The sequence below is a fragment of the Pollicipes pollicipes genome, unplaced genomic scaffold (genome assembly GCF_011947565.3).
Source record: "Pollicipes pollicipes isolate AB1234 unplaced genomic scaffold, Ppol_2.1 Scaffold_4881;HRSCAF=5763_pilon_pilon_pilon, whole genome shotgun sequence".
NCBI classification, from domain to species: domain Eukaryota; kingdom Metazoa; phylum Arthropoda; class Thecostraca; order Pollicipedomorpha; family Pollicipedidae; genus Pollicipes; species Pollicipes pollicipes.
In genome coordinates this window covers 42,598,685-42,625,573 of record NW_023596576.1, presented here as the reverse complement: position 1 = coordinate 42,625,573, position 26,889 = coordinate 42,598,685, and the positions used below count along the sequence as shown (strand labels likewise).

The 26,889-nt window shown below is 51.1% G+C and overlaps 1 protein-coding gene across 1 annotated transcript; it reads right to left on the bottom strand.

Annotated features, from left to right (window-relative positions):
* Window positions 1–306: 306 nt before the first annotated feature.
* LOC119101186 (potassium voltage-gated channel subfamily C member 3) lies at window positions 307–26,889 on the bottom strand (the record flags this gene model as incomplete). Its single annotated transcript, XM_037224467.1, is given in 5 exon segments — window positions 307–432; window positions 5,610–5,904; window positions 15,503–15,585; window positions 17,530–17,661; window positions 26,736–26,889. Coding segments are annotated over 5 exon segments (774 nt in total), but the record flags the coding sequence as incomplete, so codon positions are not given.

Sequence of the window (26,889 nt, the reverse complement as noted above, 5' to 3'; positions counted from 1 at the left end):
GCCGGCAGTGCGGGCCGGCGGTGAAGGTGACCGCATGTTGGCGTCGTGTGTCGCTAGGGGAAGCACGCTGACCGTCAGTCTCGCCACAACCCCGATGCGAGGTGGAGGTGCTGTCCCTCGGCCTCGCACCCACGTGACGTCGAAGGTCGCACCACTGAGAGCATTCCACGATCGCGGGGCCGACTCCATTGGCGTCGGAGCCGCCGCCGCCGGGGCCTCGTCCCCCGAGCCTTCGCGGCATCAGGGGAGCGAGGCCGGGGCGCCGCGCCACGACCGCCGGCCAGGCGACGGGACGACGAGGCCGAGCACGCCGCAGCCGGCGTTACAGCGACACCCCGGGCATGACGGTGACGAGCGAGAACATGTCGGCCTCCTCCATCTCGGTGGGCGACGAGTTGGTCAGGATGATGGAGACGTCGGCGCGCGGCATGCCTGCGGGACGAGGATGACGTCAGATCACTCCGCGCAGGTCGCATCGCGGCAAAGTCCTCCGCATGCCGACCAGCGGCCTTCGTCGCCAAACTGCAGGCAGCGGTCTGGCCGCTCGCTGGAAACGAATGTGACATCCGGAACTTATGATTGCAGTCAGTGGGCGACGCTGCAGATTTCCTTTGCAGCTCACGTGCAATCGTGGGAGGAGGTCAAAATGTCATGTTTGTGGCTGCATGCAGCGTGAGTACACACACGCCGAACCCTAGGATGGCTTAAACTGGGACTGCAGAATTGTAGCTAAGATCGAGACATCCCAAATGCCGCAACTTGCAATACATATTTAAAAGCGTTTCATGTTGGCATGGATATTCATTTGTTTGATATAGCCTTTTCCTAGAGGTTCTCAGACGCAAAATGAGGTCTACGTAGTGCGCCGTGATGGGCTATATTATGGCGTCGCCAGGAATGACGGCATCTTTACGCTAGGCAGCCTAACTTTCCTCAACTACCTTTCGACAGGTTTACGGATCATCCGATGTCAATGATTTTAATACAAACTGTACGCGTGATGGCTAACGCACATGCCGCTTGTAGTGTGCCAAGAGGCAGGGGGCGCCCTAAGCCGCGCACGTCCCGCAACCTTACGTACGTTCTAGCTGAATAGGCATCTGCGCGGGCTGTCTGCCAGCCAGCCTATCTGGATTCAGTTCCAACATCAAGTCAGCTTTTGGAAGCAGATTTCGTTTGCCACGTCTGCAGTTTTGCCGTCCACGAGCTCAGCTGGAGGGCGGCAAACGCTCTAGCCGGCGTGTGGCCGGCATAAGGAATCGTGTACAGAAGCAATGCCTCCGCGATTCGTCACTGACAGACCGCCGGCCACGGACAGAAGGAGCCAAGTGGAACGAAGCGGCCGGGCGTGGAGTGTTAACAAAGTCCGGTGGAGATGATCCGTGGACATGTAATAATGCTCCTGGAGTGGTTGAGTCACGGTCTTCTCGATAGTTTGCGATTCGGCAAAGATTCAGATCACAAATTGATGCATGCAAAACGTTTAGTGAAAATATCTTGAAAAGTCTAGAAAACTGCCTGTCCTAAATCTGTTACACCATAACGGTCCGTGTCAGGCGTGACCGCCGATTCACGAGCATTTGTGAGTGAGGTGAGTGGTGAGGTGAGTGGTGAGGTGAATGGTGAGTCAGGGGTGAGCTTAAGGTTTGTGACTCACATCGCACCCACTCGACGGACGAAATTTGCCTTTAAGCGTCACCTCCATATGCTGCCATGTATGTGAAGGCCACACGCCTTTAAAAATACCGTCTATAACATTTAGAAAGTAAACATAATTTCCATCCAGCAGCCTCCAGTAAAACTAACACCAGGTGTCGCTTGACCCAAAATGCATAGCATCACAAAGTTAAGCCATTTTGTCAAGATGAAGCAGTTCTATTAAGTCACTGCTACTACGTTAAGTTTTGTTAAGTCGCTCTGTTCAGTTATTAAGCCAAAGATATTTATCTCAGCTGAATGGCACGGCGCGTCACTGGCGCAGCAACATGGTCGTCAGTTGGCCACACGTATTCTGTTGATATGGCCGCACGATAGCTCTGTGCAGAACGCGGGCGGCGGACAGAGCTGGATATCTTAAATATGGCAGCCTTTTCTCGAAATAGGTGAAATCGCGCATCACATGTGAGATCGTGTGTCCTGATATTTCACCAGATCATGCTTCTGAAATGTGAAATGTGCTTCCAAAAAGGTGCGATTTTCCCTTTAAACATCGTCCCAAATGGCCTTGAAATGTACATGCTGCAATCGCTTTACACGTTATTTTTTTTAAAGATGTCGTGATTTGGGTTATCGACGCTCAACGAAAGAAAAAGTCCGCACACCTCGTGAAATCCCTTGTACACAGCATCGGCAGCTGCATGCCATGGCATCGGCAGCCATGTCGGCGCTCAGGGGCCTTGGCGCAACCGAGATTCGAACGCTTTCACTTTAGTCTCGCCGCCACGCTACGGCTGGCCGCATGCAATCAGTCCTGTCAGGGGGCACACCAGTAAACTCGGGGCCTTTGGTCGAGGGCCATGTTATCTACACGTTTATAGCCCTCCATCAGCATGTTACGGGATGCGGACAGTCACATCAGTCGCACGCGTTTACAAATATTGTTTGTGAAAGACTGACGCTATTTAGCAAATTCAGGCTTTGACAGCCTGTCCGCGTTCAGAAACGTGCTGCCATGAGGTCATATTATTAAGCTAAGTGCTGTTGGCCGACGCTGTTACCAAGCGTTACCCTCCCCCCAAGTGATATCGAATGCACATGGTTGCATTCGCCGCACAAAATAGCGCACATTTGTAAAATGCTGTCGTAATTTAGGCAATCCACACTTCGGTCGACGGGACGCATTTGGACACTGCCTCTGTCAGGGTTTGTGTCCGAACACAATGTTACGGTGCCAGAAAACAGCGCACCCATGCCACTGACAAACGTATTCAGCTCCAGCCTTCACACACTTTTCTGAATAATTATAAATGATGGCTGTAGCTTCGCCACAATATTCCTGGCGACCGCACCGATTCAACTAATGGGGTTCATCATTCAGTACGGGAGTCATCCCAATAAAATACATGTCGTCGGCTGACACCCATGTTATAATTCCAGTGACAGCCTCCCGGCAGTGCCCTCGAATACGCAGGGATGCACCCGCCGCACACGGTCGTATTGTATTTGACTTTTAAAAGGCTGCCATAGTTAAGAAAACCCGCGGCTCGACCGGCCACCGCGTTCCTTAATAGGCTGTCCGTGGTCATACCAATAAACTGGGTGTCAGACTCATCATGATGCGACGGTCTGTCCCAAGCAGTTGATATCACTCACGCGGCGCTGTCAAATACATGGATTTTCACCCTTCACTCACGATTGTGAATAATCTTACATGGCTGCCATAGTGTCGCCACCACATTCCGACACGCTGCCCCCATTCAACTGACGCCGTAAGGCGGTGGCCGGCGGACGGCAAGTACTTGATTAGTCTGAACCGCTAGCATCGCATTACTAACCGTGCATGGACAGCCGGAGCGTGGTGGCGAGATTTTTCCAACCCATTTAATAAGATTAATTGTAATATACTTTATTTGTTTAATAACTGCCGCGGTTTCGCCACCACGCTCGGGCCAACCGCCTGAACTTTGTAATTGGCTGTCGAGGATCATACTAATAAAATACGTGTTAGGCTATCATGTTACGATGCCAACTGATAGCTCTTCCACGGTGCTATCGAAGGCGCTTGATTGCATGTGCTGCCGGCGACAATAGCTGAAAATACTGCCGTAATTTAGAAAATTCTCGCTTCCTCCGACCGACGGTATTCGGCAATGCGCTGTGAGCGGTTCTAGGCCTAAAAAAGTTATCGTCGTCAGCACACCAGGTGACGGTGCCAATTGATGGCGATTCCACGGCGATACCACATGCACACAGTCGCACTCTCTAGGCACAGTTATATATATATATATATATATATATATATATATATATATATATGTGTGTGTGTGTGTGTGTGTGTGTGTGTGTGTCCGTTACAGTTTCACTACCACACTCCACACTTGCCGAACGCACTCAGTATCGCGCTGTTGGTGTCATGTAATGCCAGTCAAATTATGGCCGTCAGCCGAGGGCTGATAGCCCTCCGGCAGTGGTGACCACGAATCCGGACGGCCACATTAGTCTCTCGCGATTGTAAATATGTTTTATAGACTGCTGCAGTTTAGCAAATCCACGCTCCGGCCGGGCGCCTGCATTCAGTACTGCGGTGTCAGAGGGTCACAGCGATGAAATAGGGAGCATCGGCTGTCGACCACGACACCGTGCCAGTTATTAGCCGCTCCAAAGCGTCATCGAGTGCACGAGGTCGCACACGCCGCCCACGATCATATGCATTTTTAGCTGCTGCCGTAGATGAGCAAATCCACGTTGAGCGACGACCGCGGTTCGGTGCTAGTTGATAACGCTGCCGCAGTGTGACCCATTCGCCCCCACAGAGATTGCACATGCGGTCGCACGCTCTGCGAAGGACTTTAAATGTTTATAAGTGGTTGCCGCAGTTCTCCCTCCCTCCTCGGCCGGCTCCTGCACTGAACTGGTGCCGTGACCAGGCCGTCGGATGACGTCATCTATGCTGTTGTGATGTCTATTGATTATGCTATTGATTGTGATTATGCTATGTCTATGCTATGTGACTTTCCGGATTACCGACTGGGAGCGACTGACCGACGCGTGGATTGACCAACCGTTTTTAGAAATAATGATAATCCTGTGCGGCGGGAGCAGCCGTGTGATTTAAAAACACTGTGGAGTGTTTTGAACTGGCACAGTAGCATCGTACTCTGCCGGAGGCATCTCATTTATAGGTATGACCGCTGCCAACGTATTACCGAAAGCAGGCGGGCGGCCGGGGCTTGATGAGCTAAATTATGGCCATCCTTAGAAACCTATAAGGTGCTGGGCGATCGCGGAGTGTGCTCTCAATAGCACCATGGGAGGGATATCCACTGATACCTTAATGCAATTGTCGGCCGACGGTTACCATGTTATCGCTGTGACCCCTGACGACGCATCACTGAACGTAGGCTCAGGCCGAATCGTGGTGGTGAAGACACGGCGGCCAATTAAAGCGTATCTTTCGTGCTAGAGCGGGACTGTGAGCGTTTGACGGCACTGTTGGAGTGCTGTCAACTGTTAGCATAACATCGTGCTTGACTGAAGGCACCTCTTCTTTGGTATGACCCGACAGCGCATTACCGAACGCGTGCAGCCGGTTGAAGTGTGGATTTGTATAACTGCGGCAGCTTAGGAAATAAATAATCGCACGCAGCGGGTGGGAGTGTATCCGTTGGCTAGCACCGTGCGATAGTTATCAACTGGCACTGTAACATGCCCGTCGTCCTCTTGAACCACATACTTCATGCGCCAATTGTATTGGCATAACCACCAAGCAGTGCATTGCGGAATGCGGCCGGCCGGCCGGAACGTGGAGACGAAATTACGGCGGTCATTTGAGTAGGTCGCTAACAAAAGACGTGACTAAATTTCCGTTCCGGCAAATTTGGAACGCGAGGCTTTTGGGCTAAGCAGCAAAGTTTTGAAATCAGTATGCCCGCAGGAGCCTGATATTTTACCTCGGATTGCAACGGGGTTGTCATTATCATCGTTCTCGTCGAACTTCTCTTCACTATCGATGAGAAGTGTGCCTTCATTATCTTCGGGTCCCTCTTCTGCGCTGTCCTCAGTGGCCACTTCTTGGGGACCAGAACTCTTCTGCGCTTCCCCCGCCCACTCCATCTCGGTCGTCACGTCCGCCGTCGTGGTTACCTCGATCACCGCTTCGGCGACGTTGGCGCTAGTGTCGCTGCGCCCACCCAGCGACGCCGAGTCGACAGGAGGCGTCTCTAATGGCGGCATTTCGACAGTTGCCTGAGAAACAGGACAGGCGCTCAGTCTCTGTTCGGTGACATCACTCTGGCACTGTTCATAAAGGATTTATTGGCATGATAATGGAAACAGCGATCGGAGGAAACAGTGATAATGGAAACAGTGATCGGGAAACAGCGTTCAAAGGACCTTGTTTAGACCACCGTCTGCTCGCATTTTAAAATGTCGTTTTTGATGATTGGCCATCTGACAATTGCAAAATTAGTATGCTTACAGCTTGTACATGGGGTAAAGCAGGCCGGTCAACGGCAATATAGCCACAACAGAAGCCAGTTCGACGACAATGCAAAGGGAACTAGGCATACAGTGTCAAGCCGAGGACTGAGAGGGGTGACGTAGTTAGGTTCTTGATGCGCAAGTATCCTCAGCTTTCCTTGCAAGGGCCAGTTGCTGCCGTTTTTCCTGAGTCTAAAGAATTTGCACAGCATTTTTCCTGCATGGCCATCGTAGGAAGGACATCCGATTCGTAAGGGCAGGGAGATGAAACCAGAACTGTCGCCCCGGATGAAAAAACTCTCCTCCGTAGATAGCCGAACATTGAGTACGTGTACCTTGGCACATTCCACTGTTGATGGAGAGAATCCTATCCAATGCATAGGGACGCTAGGCGCACCTGCGCCTCCTGGTACGACGGGCTGGCCTACGTAGGTGTTAACGCGCTTTCCTCCTTTTCATGAGCCTCGATTAGAGCAGGTCGCGCTGGATTCAGTGCCTTTTTAGATATTTATCTTCAGTGCGGGAAGGGTCCACTACGATAAAGTTAAGGTGAGCTAAATGTGATGCTTATGGTAATGTGAGGTTAACCAAACTCGTTCCTCTTTGTGGAGCATGGTGCGGGTGGGTACCCCATGGCTGAGACTTCATAACTTAGGAAACAATGGATATTTCACCCGCACAGGCCCTTACCCGCAGTAAAAACCTATCGCACTTTTATTCCAAAACGACGGACGTTCTCCAGGCTAGTCTACATCTTATTCAAACAAACACGCAGCCAGGGTCCCCAACACCATCACCTTTTTCGGCCATCTAGATAGCAGTGTATTCGTCCAACTCGAGAAAGGGTTTTCTATGATCGCCGTGCGACATTTCGAATGAATTTCGTTGGGGTTCATTTCCGAGCTCAGAAAGGTTTTTCTGTGATCGCCGCGCGACATTTCGAATCGATTTCGTTGGGGTTCATTTCCGAGCTCATCACATATATGATGTTCTCCCTGATGTCAACAGGACCATAATATGGTGCAGGTGTCTTGGGCACGTAAAAAGACAGCTTAACACGCGCCCGGGCTGCCGGCTGGATACCCTTCGCTCGGGTGGGGGGCCAATTTGACCTCCTTGACATCTCAGGAACTAAGAAAGCTAGAGACACCAAATTTGCTGGACGTGTTGACTTGTACATGAACTCACTTAGGTCAAAAGTTTGAGATTCCTATGTCATGATCTTCGAGCTAATTAGGGTCAAAAAAGGTAAAATTTCAGGTTGGTCTTTAGTGGCCCAGAACCTAGATAACCGTTGCTAAGCAAAAGGTCACATGCTCATTTAAGGTCAGCGACCTTGCTTCACCTTTTGAAAGTTATGGTGACCAAATTCATGCAAGACTGCTCTGAGTTTTGCATTTGAATAAACGACAAAGATTACGCTAGGCAGTATGTTCTTAAAAATAAAATGTTGACCTGGGTCATTTTAGGTCAACGACCTATTATAACCCCTAAAAAGTCCATGGAAAATATATAATGCGGTTCCTGCCATCAATGAATTCGAAATGAGCACAAGAAACTATCACATACATCAAACCCTAGAGTGATAGAACAGGCTGGTTTTGACCCAAGTCTGATCTTCGTACCTGACCTGAGGTCAATTTTATTTGTTTATTCAATATTTGTGTTGCCTAAGAAAGCATTTCAGAGTTGTATGGCTTCGTCTAACACTCCGTTGTTGCATCAGATTGAACGATTCCCCAGAAATTGACTTCGCTGAAACCATGGCCTGACTTTGACCTGCCATAGGTCAGCGAACTTACATGGTACACCTAAATTTTTTATGTCAAACGATCCGCTATTCAACTGTCCACAGCTATGCAAAATTTAGCGCGGCTGCCGCGCACCGTTAGGGAAGTCATCCTGAAAAACCTTCGGGGTGTCAATTTGACCCCGGCTCGAGCGCGTGTTAATGCAACGATTTCCATTCATGACCTGAAATTTATCTGAGCAAAAACAGTAGCTGCTGGTGTCTTCCAGGGTAGCTGAGAAGAATTGCTCCATATGGACCCCAATGCGTTGCTACTGTACGTCCTATCTTGCCATTTTGTGTTCAGCTGGCATTGCACCACGTATGCAACCCGGTCTCTCGTGTTTGGGGATGTGAAAAACGCATTCTGCGGGCAAAATTGGAGCTGACAAAATATTCCAGTCTACAACATTGGAGAGACATGCCCTGTCCCCCCCCCCCCCCCCCCCGTCCTGACAACCACCTAGCGGCTACAACTGTGCGTTGGTTGAACTTTCATTGCGTTGTCGTCTGCTACCATAAGATTACCACTAAACGTTTTGATGTTCTCTATTTACGAAATATACTGGCATCAATTGTACATGCGTAAAATGGCCATATAGGTAAAATATTTTACAAAATGCTTTCTGCATTAAGTGTTTCTACAAGCATGTTATATATACATATATATATATATATATACATATATATAAAGTATCCAATATATATATATATATATATATATATATATATATATATATATATATATATAGGTCAGCATTCTTGCTCGTAGTAGATTTCGTTTGCAGCTCACGTTCAACCGTGGAAGGAGGGAGGAGACCGAAATGTCATATTTGTGACTGGACTGTGTGAAGCGTAAGCAAACACTCTGAGCCCCAGTACGATTTCAGCTGGTACTGCAGAATTGCAGCTAGGATTGAGACATCCTAAACACTATGAATTGTGAAAAGTATTCAGAAGCCTTTTAGGTTGACGTGGATATTTATTTATTTGGTATAGCCTTTCCCTTCAGGTTCCTGGACGCAAAATGAGGCCTACAGTGCGCTGTAATGGGCATTCTTATGGCGTTGGCAGGAATGACGGCATATTTGCGCTAGAAAGCCTAACTTCCCTTTAATTAACTTTTGATAATTTAACAGATCAACTTATGTTTATGACTTGAGCACAATCTGTACACATGAGATAACGCACATGCTGCTTGTACTGGGCCAAAAGACAGGGAGCGCCCTAAACCGAGCACGTCCCGCAGCCATGCGTACGTTCTAGCTGAGTAGGCATCTGCGCGGGCTATCTGCCGGCCGGTCTATCTGGATTCATTTCCAACATCATGTCGACTTTTGGAAGCAGATTTCGTTTGCCACGTCTGCAGTTATGCCGTCCACAACAGATGTATGTCCCGTATTCTTGGTCTCTTTTAGTTATACTTTAAGAATGACAATAGCATATAACTTGCAAAACTGAAACAAAAGCTCAACTGAAAAGCGCGCCTTGTCAAAATAAACCAAATTTAGGGATGCGCATCTCATTCGATTTGAGACTGAAGCCTAGAGTGAACCGTATACCGTTAACTATCCGGCAATCCCTGAGGCACACCGCCCCGGAGATAACTGTATAGAGACAAATGTAAGACACAAGCTCGTCAACACACTCTTTGGCTCGTCACAAAGCCCCCACATTTCACAAGACCACGCATAATCACGACTCCAGAACCTCACGACAACAAAGCGAGATCCATCTGGCGCTTCTCCCGATCCGGCGAACGCGCAGTATATAAGCTTCGCAGGCTGGCACGTGGGCGAGTCTGCGCTGCCAGCGCCAGCCCTGACGCCGGACGGGATTGGCCGTCATTTCCGTCGCGGCCGTGAGCAGGGTGGCTCAGCGCGCGCGAGCGGGGCTGGCGTCGGCGCCGGTGGCGGTGACCCGGCGCCGGCCGGGCCGCCAGGCGCGCCGCTGAGCCAGCAGTCGACCCCAGGGGAGGCCTTTGTCGCCGCCAGAAACGCTGCCCCGGCGGTAAGGACGCCGCCCCAACACACAAAGGGTGTCTGAGGGCGGAGGGAAGCCGCCGAGATGGCCGGCCGGAAGGCGCGTTCGAGGAGGTCCCGGCCGCCCGCCGAAGCTGCTGCATGGCCACCTCCGCCTGCGAGGAGATGACGTCACCCTGGAGCGAGCAACGCGGCTGCGCGAGAGTCTGCGCTTCACATTGGCTAAGGCCAGTATTTAAGGTCCACTGTCGTATGCCTAGCACAAACATGCGAATCGTCTACAACAGTCATGTGCCTGGATCCTGAGAGGGGATCCAGGATCCCATAGGGTCCCCTGCTGACACGCGCCCCGTGGCCGGTTGAATCTGACGCACTGGGGTGTAGGGTGGGGTGGGGGGGGGGGGAGCGTAAACTTGAGCCCCAGTCAAATCTAAAGGGGTCTCAAAATCTACTGAAGATCAAATATCAAATCAACTCAAAGCCAAGAGAGCTGGAGACACCAAATTCACAGGGTGGTGAGGCTCTATGGGAACTCACTTGTGTTGAATTATGGGTTTCCTGGACCGCGTACCTCTGTACTACCTCTGGCGAAATAGGTCAAACTATGGCGAGCTCCAGATCAGTGTCTGAAGTGCCTTCATACATCCTCACGCACCAGCTTTAACGTACATACCTCTAATAAGAAAAGTTCACCGGTGTTGATATCAGGTCAGACCTAACATAATATACATACATATATATATATATATATATATATATATATATATATATATATATATATATATATATATATATAGGAAAGGTCAGTCAGTGACCTCTGGGGAGTACAAATGACAAAAAGACGATATCATTTGGATCTCAAAAGCTAGAGTCAGCGCCAAGTACTCTAGGTGCGTATTCGTCATCACGTAGGAATGACCGGTATAATTTGAGGTCAATGGCTGTTCTACATAGTTACCAGCGACAATGTCTGCTGTCGCATCACATTGAGCGGTTCCCTAGGACTTGATTTCACTGACAGATATAGCCTGACATTGACCTGGTATAGGTCAAATACATTGCAGGGCAGATCTAATCCTGTACCGCACGCACGGCTATTCCGATACCTACGGCGCTATAGCGTTTGGAGCGGCTACGCCAAGCCGTTCGGAAGCTATTCAGGATAACGACTTTGAGGAAAAGTGTAGATGTGACCCCACTCGAGCACGAGTTAACGGAATCCTGGGATGCCATACTGGAATCTCTTTGGGACTCCTGGCACATTTTTGATCTCTAGTAGCCAAGCCAAAAAGGCCTAGGGATAATCGCTTCTCAAATCATTGTACTTTTCTGGCTATACCAGCGCGATGAATGCCTCGGACATGTTGATAGATAACCCGGCGGTGACCAATCAGGACGCGAGTCTGTGAGACGTTGTACGGTGTAATATAGTACTGCTTATTCCGACTATTGCCTATGCCACTCTACCATATATATATATATATATATATATATATATATATATATATATATAGCCTTCGTCGATAATATATATATATATATATATATATATATATATATATACATATATCCAGATGTAAATATGGAATATGGGTGAAGCTTCGCATGCAGTTGAATGAACCCTGCCTCCTTCCCTCCCTAGAGACAAATCCAGAACCCCGTCTTGGAGGGGGAGAGGGGGGGGGGGGAAGTGGCAGGACTACCTTGGGGGTGAATGCAAAAGGTATTTCGATTTTTACAAAATAAAAATGTTACCAGGTTTTCCTATCTTTTATCTGCAGAAGTGTTCTAAAACACACGTGTTTCAATAAACGGTGCTTAGATTTTCTTCAGGCTAAATATTTTAATTTGTCTACGCTGGCCACCTTGGGAGAAGGGGGACATGGAACGGTTGCTCCCTTTGGATCCACCCCTGCCCTGCTCCCGATATTTGTCTCCGCCTCTCGCTATTTTACCTAAGTGATACAAAATCCAGAACCTATACAAACAGTAATGATCTATACGTTTTGCGAATGTACGACCTCCCGTCCGACCGAAGCTCCGCCTGCGGGCGAGGCTGTCTCCTGAGGCCACAGGCGGCCTTCGTCGATTACTCGAGAAATCCTCCGTTGATAACAACCTGTCGCTGATGACCAGCCGCCGACGGCAGTCTTAGCTCTTCCCATTGGAGCTGAGGAGAGCTCGCAGCACTGTCACTGTAGCCTAAAGCTCATTTAGATTGCTGTCGTTGATAACTTCAACAGTCGATGGCGGTGGACGTGCTGCCCTGAGAGCCGAAGCCCGGTTCAAGGGCAAACCCGAGCGAAGTTGGATCGTGATAGAGGGCCAGTTCGTGCATGAACTGCCGTTCAACACCGGTGGTAAGAAAGCTAACACCACTGGTAGTTTGTCCAGCAAGCTGTTCTATTCTCGGGATGTTTTCGAGGACCGGTACGGTGGTCAGACACCGAGTGGAGAACCGAATGGTCCTTGGTCGGTATTAGACCTGAACAGACTGGAGCGGACCGAGAAATGGCGTGGACCACTTCGCACAGGGCGGCCGATAGCTAAATGACTAAATGGACCACTGAACGAGCACAGAGTAGATTGAATTGGTCTCCGTGGTACGTGGGTACACATTTAGAGTGTCTTCCGTCAGGTTTACGTACGAACACGCTGTGGCTTTCGCTCTTCAGAGGAACTTTGAAAGGTTTACGGAGTTGCGCCATGTTTGTAGCCTAGGAACAGCTCAAAGGACCACGAAAACCAAATGGGGGCTGAAACCGGGAAAAATCGATTTCATCAAACCTTGCTAAGTGAGGCCATTGGCGTTTCCAGTTCGTCGCTTCCACGAGCTTCAGGCGACACTCTATAGCTTTCATCGCGCCGGGCCGACCGGCGGCTCCGACAGCGCAGACGTGTCGCGCAGCTGGCCGGCGTCAGGGGTATGACGACACGGCACACCAGGGCCTCGTTAGGTCAGAGCTCTCGATCCGTCCCGCTCGCGGCCCGGATACAACCACTGATCAGGCGTCGGATCAAATCACGCCCCCCCCCCCCCCCCTCCCCGCCCTTTGCGTCGGCTCGGCCCAGAGGAGTTACCGCCGTCGCCGGCCGGGGTCGGCTCGCGACGGCGCCCTTCCCGCCGCGCCGGGCGGCCTCTCGGCGCGTCTTCCCCGCCGTCGCCGCTCCTCCGAGCGGGATGAGTCGCAATCGATGCGGCGCGGCCGGCCGGCAGAGTGTGCCGGCCCGCCTGCGCTCAGTGTCGCCGGTCGCCTTTTGAGCAGGAGACACGGGATCCAGCGGCTCGAACGAGCTGTCGCTACGGGGGACACCCGGTGTAGGCCGCTCCAGGGTCGTGCCGCCGGCCATGCCGAGGGTGGGGACTCGGATGTGGGAGAACGTGGCACATACGGTGAGGTTAAGACCGCTGGCAGTGGTGGTTTAGAAACTGGCTTCCAAAGTCGACGTCCGCGGGACTGAACAGTACTTAACAACTGAGTCGGCTGAATATGGTGATGACTGCAGGGTGGCGTCAGCGGCCGTCGATTTGAGAAATAGCCCCGGATGTCGTTGAGCACCGTCGCACGGCTTAGTACGTCAGCACGGCTCAGTACGTCAGGTCTCGGCACGGTCGCACGGCTCAGTGCGTCAGGTCTCGGCACGGCCGCACGGCTCAGTACGTCAGGTCTCGACACTGTCGCACGGCTCAGTACGTCAGGTCTCGGCGTGGGTGTGCGTTCAGCAGGATCTACAGGCCACGTCAATATATGTAATGAGCTGGGGCCCCGAACGGCGTCGGGAGGCGCATTGAGCAGGGATCCGAACGGTGCCGGAGTTCAAATTAAGCAGGCACTACAAAGAGTGTTGGCGATCGTATTGATCACGAGCTCAGAATGGGGCCTGTGGACGTGTAAGGGCAGAAGCTGGAGATAATGTCTGTATTCGTGTGCAACGGAGCTGCAGTTCTTGAAGGACGTGGTGCAGTGTGGTATTGCGTGGTGGCAGTTCTAGACACACTCTTTTCTGTCTTCACAAAAATACAGCATACGCCCTCTTGAAATGGAAGCACGCTTTGAACAAACATGAAAGCAAACCCGTGTTTGAATATGCAGTTAGAATGCATAAGATATGGCGGGGGTCCATAGCGGGATCCATAATGCGCAAATGTGATCGTCTTTTTGGACCACCCAGCGGCCTTCGCAGAGCATGTGTTCTGTGTTATCACGCCCAGCACAGGCTGGCGTGGAAAACAAAGAGCCACAAATATGAAAGGCGCTCAGTAAAACAGGCAATATACGGAGGCAATATGTGGGCTCCACACGCCGTGGGCCATCACAGACGTCGTCGTCTCGGCCGCCTTCCCGCAAACGACGTCCTACCGCCCGCCTTCGTCCTCGCCGCGAATCTGGCAACCAGCTGGCGGCGACACGGCCTGCGCTGATCCAGCCGGGCAACCCAGGTGACCGGAGCAATTTGATCGTGTCGCGGCCGGCCGCCTGTGCGGCTGAGCGATGGCAGTGGCCGCCGTCTAATGGCCGGGCTCGCTCATCACGCGACCGAGGGCCGTCCGCCCGGCCGACGCGGTCCGGCCACCGCCGTCGCCGCCGCCGCCGCCGCGGCGGAGACCGACCACAAGTTCCTGAACTTGTGGCTCCCTGGCTCCCCCGCAGGGGGCGGTCGTCATGTGGCGGAGCGTAGGGAGAGTCACACGACAGTTGGGGGGGGGGGGGGGGACCGGGACCCGTTCAATATTCACCGCGGAACGGTGGGTGTACGTGGAGCCGACCCCACCAGACACTCGTGGCCGACAGCGGGCCTATCAGGCGGCTAGCGCTCCGCTGAGGCGGCGAAGAGGCAGGATCCAGCCTCCGTCGTGGTCGACCAGGCTCACTCACGCCCATCGCAGCGGAAAACTCGCGCGATTTAAGCTATGTTTCAGGGGGTAGGGGATGGGGGGATGGGCACACTGCCACTGGTGGCTGCCACGGTGCCGTTGGTCGGAGCGTGTCGGCGTGTACTTACCTCCGCCAGCTGAGACAACCCATCACCGTTTGCGGAGATGCTGACCGCACCATCCGCGGGCCATTATTTGTTAACATACTCCAGTAACGGCAGCGGATAACTCTTGGTCATTAAAAAGGTGATGCAATGATTGATAATGGTATATGAGATGTGCAAGTTTTCCTTTGTCGGTGTGATGGGTACCGGCCACTGGCAGACGTAACCGGTGTAAGTAGTCCGTGTGCCAGCGGTGGACGTTTTGCGCCTGCTGCAGGGGTATATATAGGGTGCGATATCACCATCTGTATCAGCAACAGGCAAAGGTTAGTCGCCACCCTTGGCGCAGTGCTTTGAGCAAGCTTGTGTGTATCCAGAGCGTACGAGTCGTGATCACTTGAAAAAGTGTGAACATATCCCTGCAGCACCATCACTGGCGCCGGTGCATATATAAGCCTTGCGTGGGCGTCGTGCAACTCCAGGCTACGGGCAGGGGTGCGGACTTACCCCCTGAGTGAGCGGCGGTCGACTCTCGGCCACGGGCAGGGACGCGGACTTACCACCTGCGTAAGCGTCGTACAACTACAGGCCACGGGCAGGAGCGCGGACTTACCCCCTGAGTGAGCGGCGGACGACTCTCGGCCACGGGCAGGGGTGCGGGCGTCGGCTGCCCGGGCGGAGCCAGCAGGCCGGCGCCTGGAACCCGAGCGGTATCAGCGGGGCTGATGCGCCCGTCGATGAGATTACACGGAGAGCCCGGCGAAAAATGCGCCAGCTGGCCGATACTCACAATATGTACCAGCTGTCGGGAGGGAGCAGCCCCACGGCGACGTGGTCTAGCGTGGCTGGACACGCAGAGGACGTGGAGGAAGACGGCTTATTGAATTCTGATCTCGTGCCAGCCATTGAACAGTTCTGCTAGCTCGATTAGTTTGTGAATCGGCGTTCTTTTTTCAGGTCGTTCTTCAAAGTGCAGCGATACGTGTGCTGGAGGGATGGCCAGACTGAAACTGCACGCCCGTGAACCAGCGAAGACGCATGCATCTAATTGTATTGATCCCTGTTGCATTGGTTAAGCTTGTCACATGACGATCTCTGTAAATAATGGGACATAACGATCTCTGAAAATGACAGGACATGAGAACCCTGGAAATGACGTGACGCGACGATCTCCGCAAGCAACGGGACATGACGATCTCTGAAAATGACAGGACATGAGAACCCTCACAATGACGTGACGTGGTGATCTCTGCAAGTGACAGGACATGAGATCTCTGAAAAGGACGGGACATGAAGATCTCTGAAAATGACGGCTTGATGGGCTTCAGCCAGAGCACAGTACATCACAACGCACAAATGAGGGTTTCATTGTGTCTGTCGGTCTCAGCTTTCACATTGTGCGTCTTCTCGACGACAAGACAAATTGTCCTCGTAATATACAGCATCGCGAACGTGAAAAAAGTTGCTTAAAAACATTATTTCATCAAGAAACCAGAAAATTTCATGCGTCTCCAATGCCCCATGAATCCTCACACCAAATCAGTTCGGGCTCCGCCCAGCCATGGTTCGGGACGCGAGGATGACGCCGGTATCCATTACCCGACGTGCTCTGTTTGCGAGGCGAACAAATCTGACCTCGGTCGGGACACCATGGCCCGGGGAGATTTATGGGTCGATTTGTGACATCAAAGTTAGCAGCAAAGCAAATTCAGCGCGTCAAATGGCCCGCTAATTTTGGCGCTGAGCAAAATACCCTCGGACAAATTTTTAACAAGATGTAGGTTTAGTGCCAACCTTTGAATGGATGGATTTCTGGCATCAGAACTCACGCTAAGCAGTGTTTGTTGTACGAGCCCTGACCCCACCATTTCATCGTGAAATTCCGGTCAACGTGCCCAATTTTGCGGCAAAAGTTTAACGCGTCGCTGCTCGGCTCGGCCCATCCACCCTCTGACGTCACGTGACCTTTAACGCGGTCGCCACCAAGGTCCGCAGGCCACCCCTGCCAGGCGCAAATAGCTAGCCACTAAGACTAGAGCGGCTCAAACCAAGCGTCACGGGTGGGTGGATCGAAATGCAGGCGCTCTAATCAACTGAGCTACCGGGACTTGAGATGATGCGGGACATTGAGAAGTTTTCCTCCGGATATTTTAGTGATCGCGAACAATGAATGAAAAGAACAATTTAATTATACCCGAGGTCGTGTGCCTCGTGATGGACGTTCGCGCACATCGTGGGCGGGGGGGGGGAGGGGGGGGGGGGAGGCGGGGACTGGGACCCACAGACAAGACAAGCACTGGTTTTGTGCTCCGAGCCCACCCATGACCCGGCTCACTGCCGCCGAGTTTGCCCCTACCATGACACATGGCAGCAGACACCACCCCGTCAAAGGCAGCTGCTGCCGCTGCCTCCACCGCGCCATGGCTATATTGGCCGCGCGTCTATACCTACGCACACACACATCCACATGCGCAGTCGTTTGGATGAAACCCTACACCAGAAACTCGCAGGCGGCCAGCGTCGTTTCCATGGCGATTCCGTCCCTCGGGATTATCCGCGGGGGAGGGCAGGCTCGACGGGGGATGGGCGCTGCTGGGCGGGGTGACGAGGGTGAGGGGGGGGGGGCGGGTCGGGCCTCACCTTGCCTGTTGACGCCCAGGATGATGTCGAGAGCGGCTGGGGGCCTGGCCTGCAGCGCCGCCGGCCCGAGCGGTGCCACCGGCACCAGGCCTCGACACTGGCTCGAGACGGCACTCATCCCGTTGACCGTGTCTGGGACGCACAGGCACGCGTACAGTCAGGACCGGGCTCAGCCAAGCCCTGACACTGGCTCGAGACGGCACTCATCCCGTTGACCGTGTCTGGGACGCACAGGCATGCGTACAGTCAGGACCGGGCTCAGCCGGGCCTGGCACGATGAACTGACATCCCCACAAACGCAGAGAGCACGACAGAGTGCACGCTAGCGGTGTAATCGTCTTGTTCAAACCGAGCAAGTGATCACGTGTCTAACTGGCCGAGGTCAATTTCGTTTGGTTTCTGGGCGGGGGGGGGGGGGCGTGCCAATGTCATGAGAAAATTATGGTGTCAACTTGAAATGAACATCAGCTGGTATCGTTGCCATTATCACAAAAAACAGAACAAACAATGGCTGAAGAAAAAAATTGCATCGCACTATTTAACAAATACAGAGGACGTTGCCTCAAATACCTCAGCGGTATATCATAGTGTCATCACTAGTACATGGTGAACACGCAGTGCATGGACGTAGTCGTAGCAGCTTATATTTGGAGGCCTGTCTGTCAGTGAATTTAATGCACAGGTTTAGGAACTAACAATATGATGAGCCTTTATTATATTATAAGCCTATTATGAGGAATATTAAGAGCCACCTAGTCCAGGAACAGACAATACTATGAGCCCTACACACATGAATAGCATTTGCAGTCTATAACAAACTGCAGTATCAGACGCATCTGTCCTTTGTATCTGGATTATGCCAGTTAGCATTAATGCCAGCCATGACCATTAAATACAAACTCCTTCGTGGGCATGCACTGCCAGTGATTTTTCGTTGTACCTTTATGCCAAGATACTCTGCATGTGTGTGTGTCATTGGGACTTCACGACGCACTCAGCTGCTGAGGCTATATGGCGTCGCTTGCCTCTCACCCTGGCAGGAAGGGCAGGCACCGCAGGGAGTCGAACCCCGCACCTCTGGTTTCCCAGACGCGCAGTGGTTAACGCAGAACATGCTTTGCATTACGGAACTCATGCGTAATAAGAAAGCTCTCTTGATAAATTTGTGTGGCGCTTTGCCTGTCGTACATTGTGACATGTGGCGAGTCTTCAACTTCGGGTCGAGCGACCGAAAATATTTTAGAGCTAAGCAAAGCGAAAAGATGCGAGTGTTCTGATAGCCAACAGAAAAACTGGGTGACTCCATATCGGACTGTTTTTCTGGGATATGTTGTCACAATAATGTGCAAGCAAACACGAAAGCTATACAAGTAAAAAAGCAAAATCAAAACATCCACATTTCATGTTTATTACATTCATGCATCATATTTCATATTATATACACACACACACACACACACACACACACACACACACACATATATATATATATATATATATATATATATATATATATATATATATACGTGTACTATGTTTGCCAAATAGCGGCACGTTGCCGTTGTTGACAACACATACACAACAAAGGCATACAGAGCCCTAAATGTGTAAAGAATACTTTATGTACATATATTATCACAATACTATGTACTCACACACACACGCACACACACACACACACACACACACACACACACACACACACACACACACACACACACACACACACACACACACACACACACATATATATATATATATATATATATATATATATATATATATATATATATATATATATATACGAACATACGCGCTGGACAACTGGCGCCTCAGTTTAGCGATCAAAGTAGCCGCAAACAATTATTGCTGCGTCACTCTGCAGGCCCATTCTCACGCGCTAGCAGCCCGCTGATGCTCTGGCGCCACGCCCGTGACACCGAGCGGACGAATCACCGAGGTCGAATGACATTGACGCAGTTCGTATCAGCCTGATCGATCATGCTAACTGGATCACGACGAGGACGACCGAGCAGGTCAGGACGTCCCACGTGCGGCAGCATTACATTACCGAGGAGATTGGCTGACAGCCTGTACTTGCTGGCATTAACCTGCCAAGCCTGCCGGACTACGGGAGAGCTGGCGAGGGACGGCCCGGCGCAGCGGCGCGACGACCACACGCTCGTGCACGCAGCGCTCATTCAAGGGCCAGGGCGACTGCCAGCGGCTGGAGGAGACGGACCTACGCTTGACCAGAGCTCTCCAGGACGGTATACAGCAGCTCGAGAACCTCGAGAACACGGGCTTCACACGGGCTTCACATGACCGCCTCCTTCATGACGGCCTCTCGCGGATCGCGCATTCAGGAGTTTGGAGACTAGAGACCGCAGCTGGTAAGACCAGTAGACCCCAGGACGGCCTACGTGGAGAGCGTTTCAGGGATTGGAGTCTGAGACTGCAGCTGGCTAGGCCAGTGCACCCCAGGACGGCCCCGCGTGGAGAGCGTCCCGGGGTTTGGAGTCTGAGATTACAGCTGGAAAGACCAGTAGACCTCAGGACTGCCCGCGTGGAGAGCGTCCCGTGGCTTGGAGACTGAGATTATAGCTAGCTGGCAGGGCTAGCGTAGGGAGACAGCGCAGGGCACGTCAGGCAACGAGCACTCGTGGAGCTCTATAATTTTTGTTTTGCTGGGCGAAAAGATAAGATGTCCCCAAAACCTTACGCTGCTGTCATATATCAGCACCCATAACCGAATTGTTTCTTATTTTGGTCCCGCGCTGAGGAACCAAACCACACCTGGCGATCACGGCGCCTTAAAAAATAAAAAATAAATAAAAAGCTCCACCCAAGACATGTGATCAAGGATAGAGCTTCAGCTTCAATTCACCGGGGAAGGGACTGTTAGATTCCAGAGGTTTCAAAATGGCGTGTGATGACTGATGGCGGCGGCTGATGGCTGATGGTGGTGGCGAAATAACTGATGGTGGTGGCTGATGGCCGAATGGCTGAATGCGATGGCATCCACATTCATCATGAGAAAGGCATGACAGGTCTCAGGTATTTTCCAGATATATCAGACGTTAAGTATCTGTTATACAAAATTCATTTCGGCGTCGGACTTACGCCAGTGAACAACTAGACAACGGCAAAGTCCACGAAATGCATGTTAACCGATTATCCTTACTAACAAAATAAAAGACTACGCTTGATATGCTTTAGATTGGATTCACGGTCCTGATGCTTTGGCATTTTCAACGCTCTGAAAATCTTCATATGTGACGGCGATAAGCGACCTGCAGCATACCAGGGCATAACGTTAAGCACACCTCCCGGAGTTGATCTGACTCCCGTAGGTTTTTCCAGACTGGTCTCAGAGCGGCGCGGGTGAGTCGCGCCCAACTTTGCATAGCTGTAGGCAACTGAATAGCGACGAATGTCATTTAGTATATAGGTTCAAGACGGTTGCATAAGCAGGTATAGGACACTTTGAGCACCAATCTGTAGTTTGTCCTTGTTTTACCTTATTTGACTTAAAGATAATGACCTCGAAAACTCAAACTTTAACGCCAGTGAACTCACACACAGGTCAACCCACCCTCAGAATTTGAGCCCTCTATCTTATTTTTGAGATCTTGGGGCGTGGTCAGACTGACTTCCTCCGCTCCAGCAAAGGTTATTCACGAGCACCCGGGCCGTTTTAAAAGATAAAATATCAGGAATTTGACTTTTATATTAAAAACTGCGAAGTTTCGGTCAGTGATAATTGTTGATACTCCCAATCATAACCTGATCGAAACATCATGTTCCTGTAATATTGTCTGGTTGACAGTATCTTCTGTTATTCTGAGCGTCCAGGATATCAGGATACCCACCACAGATACTGACGCGCAACATTTCATACCTGAATGCTCCCATTAATGGTGACATTTCATATTTGAAAGCTCATCATCAGTACTGAACGTGCAACGTATCGGGACACATTACACTATTAATTGGCACGGAAAGTTAGATAGCGTAGTGGGACATTATTTCCAAAAAACTGTCATGATGGCTGTCACCCTATGTGGAAAAGGAAATCCATGTAGCCTTGCGCCAACAATTCGGAAAAGTCCCCCCCCCCCCTCTCTGTTCTATGTTGGGTGAAAACCAAAAAGCCGTGTTTCAAACTAAAGCCGTACAAATCATTGAAATGCACAGTGAAGCCGCCAAATGCCTGTAACACAGTCCAGGACAGGGTTGACTACTCCAGGATACAAAGCCGAGTTCTAGCTACAACCACACTACTTCAGTGCGGCACGCCATGCCCAGGTAGGTCGTTGCCCATTCAGTGTTTCGGGGCCAGCACCATTTAGTGCGGGGCTGTCATTCCCGGTGAAGAATGAATGCCCCTAAGTCGAGCTCCGCCAGAAATGAACTGAATAGTGGTACCGACGAGCGGCGACGTTTCCGACCATCCGTCTTGTGGTCGCCTGGAAGAGATTCTGCCAATGGCGGCGTCGCAGACCCGCTGCGGCCCGCTCCCTCAGGCATTCGCGGCGACTCCCTCGGCTCCATCCATCATGGATGCCATCCGTTTAAGCACGCTCTGGGAGCCCATTCTCCGGCAGAGGTCCGGGCGGAGCGGCGGCTGCCAGCCGCCACCGAGTTTTCCGCTGGCCGGTTCACGAAACGTGCCCGCGCTGCTGAGCGTAACTGACCCGCCGCGGCCAGACTTGTGACCCTCTCGTGGGAGGTAGATGCCCTTGCGTGACAGCACGCGTACCTACTAAAGAGCGTAGCTTCCGTCCCACTTACGCGCCCCTGCTATAGACAGCAGATGACGTTCCAGGACATTGCGCGCGTGTTGATGCATGGGGCAGACAACATTGGCGCTACGACGTGTGCCGCTTCTACAGAAGGCAGACGACCTTTCGTGACGCGGCACGAGCCCCTGCTATACAATGCGGCAGACACGCCGTGACACCATGCGCGACCATGCTTCAGAATGCAGCCGCCACTCATAGCTCGTGTTCGTAGAGAGAAGATGACCCCTCACGACACGGCACCAGAGATGGCACATGACCTGCCGTTACACAGCGCATGACCGTTTTCGAAAATAGATGTCACGGCGCGTGTCCCAGGTACAAAAGTACCCGGGCTGTCGAATTACGACGAGCACTACTGGTACGCAAAGTAAGCATTATATATATATATATATATATATATATATATATCTATATATATATGTCTCTCATCTCTCTCTCTCTCTCTAGACTCTAGCCTCTCTACCTCTCTTCTCTCTCTTTCGCTCTCTCTCTCTCTCTCTCTCTCAGGAGAGAGAGAGAAGCTCTAGAGAGCTCGAGAGAGGAGAGAGAGAGAGAGAGAGAGAGGGGAGAGAGCGAAGAGAGAGATCATAGAGCCTATATCTCTTCTCTATCTACTCATATCTATTCTCTATCTCTCTCTCTCTCTCTATCTCCTAATCTCTCTCTCTCTCTCTCTTCTTCTCTCTCTCTCTCTCTCTCTCTCTCTCTCTCTCTCTCTCTCTCTCATCTCTCTCTCTCTCTCTCTCTCTCTCTCTCTCTCTCTCTCTCTCTCTCTCTCTCTCTCTCTCTCTCTATTCCCTCTGTGTGTGTGTGTGTGTGTGTGTGTGTGTGTGTGTGTGTGTGTGTGTGTGTGTGTGTGTGTGTGTGTGTGTGTGTGTGTGGTGTGTTGTGTGTGTGCGCGCGCGCGCTGCAGGGATAATTAAACATCCGAACTTTGCAAACTACTCAACTTAACAGCGAGTTCGTAAAGTTTGGAAACTTATTGGATAGTTAGGGCGTTTGCAAACACTCTAGGAAATCTCACACTCCCCAAGTAGTTCGCGAAATGCAGGGGATACTCGCTAAAGCAGACTAAAACTTTCTGGCTACCCAGTCGGCTATCACTAGTGATACATTTAAGGAAGGGTGCAGAAGGCTACGGGCACCTCATAAGCTTCACCTGCTTAAGGTACTACTCCCTATTTGCATGAGATTTTGAGCTGAGATAACCATTATGAAGATCATTCCCTGCATTTTACAGTCATGCCCTTTGTAACGACTTTAGATCCTTTCGTTTCTGGGCTAGGCGCCAGTGAATTCGTGACCAAGAATATTTTAGCTATTTCGACCATTTAGCGCCGCCTAGGTTGAGGTCACCAGAGATATATAACATCATAAATACGTCATACAAGCTTCTCCTCAATTGCCATGTAGTGTCCAAGGCCGAGACGCATTTGGGCATTGACCTAAGCGTGCCAGAAGCACGTCAACATGAGTTGTCGCATGAATGAACATCAGTTGCTTTCCAACCAGTTTCTGACGTTGAATGCAGGTTGTGATTGGTTATTCGGTCACGAATAGCGTGATGTGATACGTGATGCAGGCGTTTGGGCAGTTCTACTGGCGATGACGTACATGAGGCTGGGAATCGAATAACTCAAGAATAACGCCTAACCGAGAACGGATATGCAAGTGAAAACGTGTTATCACGGAAAATATGCGAGACAACCACGAGAAAGGGCAAGTGCACGTACACATAACGTTCGTCATATATCTCGCGCGCAAAAAATTAACGAGTCACCTTGAGGCGAGTTGGAGGAGTACAAGTGAAATATCCCGTGCGCTACAGCAGTAATTTTGACATGGTCAGCCTGGTAGCGGCGGGTCTGTCGTTATCAAGTTGTTCCTTGTCGTAATCAAACGATGGCGTGTATGATTTGTATGATGAACATATGTACCAAAAAGTGAATTTTGAATCTAGAGAAGTCGTTGGCACATAAAAAACATACCAGTCGTGACAAGCGAGCTTCTTCCATCAAACTTGGTGATCCGTCAGACCGAATGATCTTCAAGGTGGCTATTTCATCTCAAATTCCCATATAAATATGGAACACTCCATTCAATAAGGGCAGCGCTGTGAACCGCACCAAATGGTCCTCAAGATAGCTACTTCAGTTCAAAATTCCAACGGAATGTGGAACACTTCTTATAACACAAAATTCCTAAACAGGAGAAACGTAACACGAGCTTGATCTTAAGCCCAGTACCATTTTTGTCGCCTAACACGAGATTGATCTTGAGCCCAATACCATTTTTGTCGCCTAACACGTGGAGAGCCCAGTACCATTTTTGTCGCCTAACACGTGGAAAGTTAGAGGCGTCCGCTCCACCGCTTTGTGGATTATCCAAGCAGCGAATGAAAAGCATCATCCTCATGACTATCATCATCAACATTTTGTCCTTTTTCATCATCATTTTATCGTTACCTATGATGACCACAAACACTACTCATGCGTTTTAACCGCAATGATGCATTCGTATTACATGGTAACACACCACAAATTATCAACCTTCGATATCACTGACAAACCGATATCAGCGCTCACTCTTTACTCGAGGACAATCCAAAATGGATTCCATATGCTGACCTTTGGCGGAGCGGTTCCGGAGCGGCCCCGGGCCAGAATCAGCGCACTGACGTCCTGTTTGTTCCACTCTTCCGTCTGATGCCTGTCACCTCCTTTGCCCACCGTTCAACTCATTGCACAGAGAGACCTACCGAGGTCCGCGGGCTTTTACAGCAGCGGGGAAGTCCTGGACTAGCGTTTCCAAAACACGGATAGGTTAATTTGCATCGTTTCAAGTAAAATCACTGGGGGTGAATAGCCTAGGTCCCGATACTTTAAACTCCGCTAAATATGTTTTTAAAGAGATTTTACCTGCTGAAGTAACTTTATGATAAATCTGGCAAAACTGAATTGAGGGCACAGGCAGACTTGCCTTTTATGTTTTTAAAATGAATTCTTTTGACTACTTTGTTTATCTTTATTTTTCAACGGCAAAGTTTCTTCATATGCCTATTAATGTACCTTAGACATTTTCCTCACAGGAAGCGTCACCTGCTAGTCCTCCCTGATTATGTTGTTGGTTATTCGCTTTCGGCAGTAAGTAGAGAATGAAACACTTCTTCGCTTATATCCCAGGATCTCGCATACTCTCTGAACACCCAGGAAATTTTCAAGCTCCCGGATAGGTCAAGGGATTCGAAAACTCCCTTTCCATGGTTGGCGTTGCAAATTGCAGGATTTTCTATACTCACTGCATACATATCTTGCAGATGTCTAATACATATATCATGAGCTACACACACACACACACACACACACATATATATATATATATATATATATATATATATATATATATATATATATGTGTGTGCATATATATTGCAGTCTTTTAGTGACACCAATCCCGAGTTCCCACCAGCAAGGCGGCGGAATGCCAGGGGGTCCTATGCCGAATCTACACCAAGCGGAACCAACCCAGAGCAGGCCTTAACGCGAGGCTTTACGTCCACCGCGGCGTCCTCGGACGAGATCGAAGCGTAATGGATGGCTTCCATGCCTGCGCCACGGGGCTTGTGGATCTACTCGGCAGGATGTACGGCCGGAGCCGAGATGACAGATGAGCTCCGGAAACACCCGTGTCGGATGAACCGTCAGCACACAGCTACCGACGCCACCAGAGAACGCCTTCGAATCGACACGACTGTCCACCACGGACAGGGACCTGATCATCAGTGGGTACTGGTGGTGGGTCCTCACCGAAATGAAGGCAGCTCGGTGATGAGTTATTGCTGACAACATGCAACGGAGTTTCTCAGCGACCCGATGGTGCCCCCGCTACAGTAATGGACCTCCAGGACATTATACGTGCGCAGAAGCAGCAGCACAGATGTCAGACCGTTGACACAACACGAGCCGCTGCCACGGACGGCAGCAGGCATTTCGCAACATCTGCATTCCTGCCACAAAATACCAATAACTTTGCGCGACGCGACACGTAGCGTTGCGCATCCTAAGAGGCAGATCACCCTCTGCCGCGCGACATGCGGCCCTGCTGCAGAAAGCAGTTGCCGTTGCGCGGCACGCGCAGTTGCACGCACCTGCCGCTTCGTCCGTCCCTTAACCGTGACATACCTCGGACCTGCGGATGGGACTGGCGTTGGATGTAAGGGTAGGCACCGGGTTCCGTGCAAGCTTTCATTAGCACGATCCGGATTCGAAATCTCATGGTGTATTTCTGGACCTAAGCACAGGTCTGCCTAACGGCCATGTCTGCGGAAACCGCTACGTCACAAACGTTTACGTCACGCATCGGCGGCCCAGCGAGGAGCCCGCAGGTGCCTAGGTCACTCACGCAGGCTGTGCAGCGGGTGCGGCTGTTTGGCGTTGGGGTGATGCTTGATCGCGTTCATGCGCCTCTGGAAGCCGCCCGTCTCGCGGCGAGGTCCGCGCCGGCTGTGCTCGGCGGGCAGCACTCGCCTCCGCTTCTTCGGCAGCTTGGAACGGGC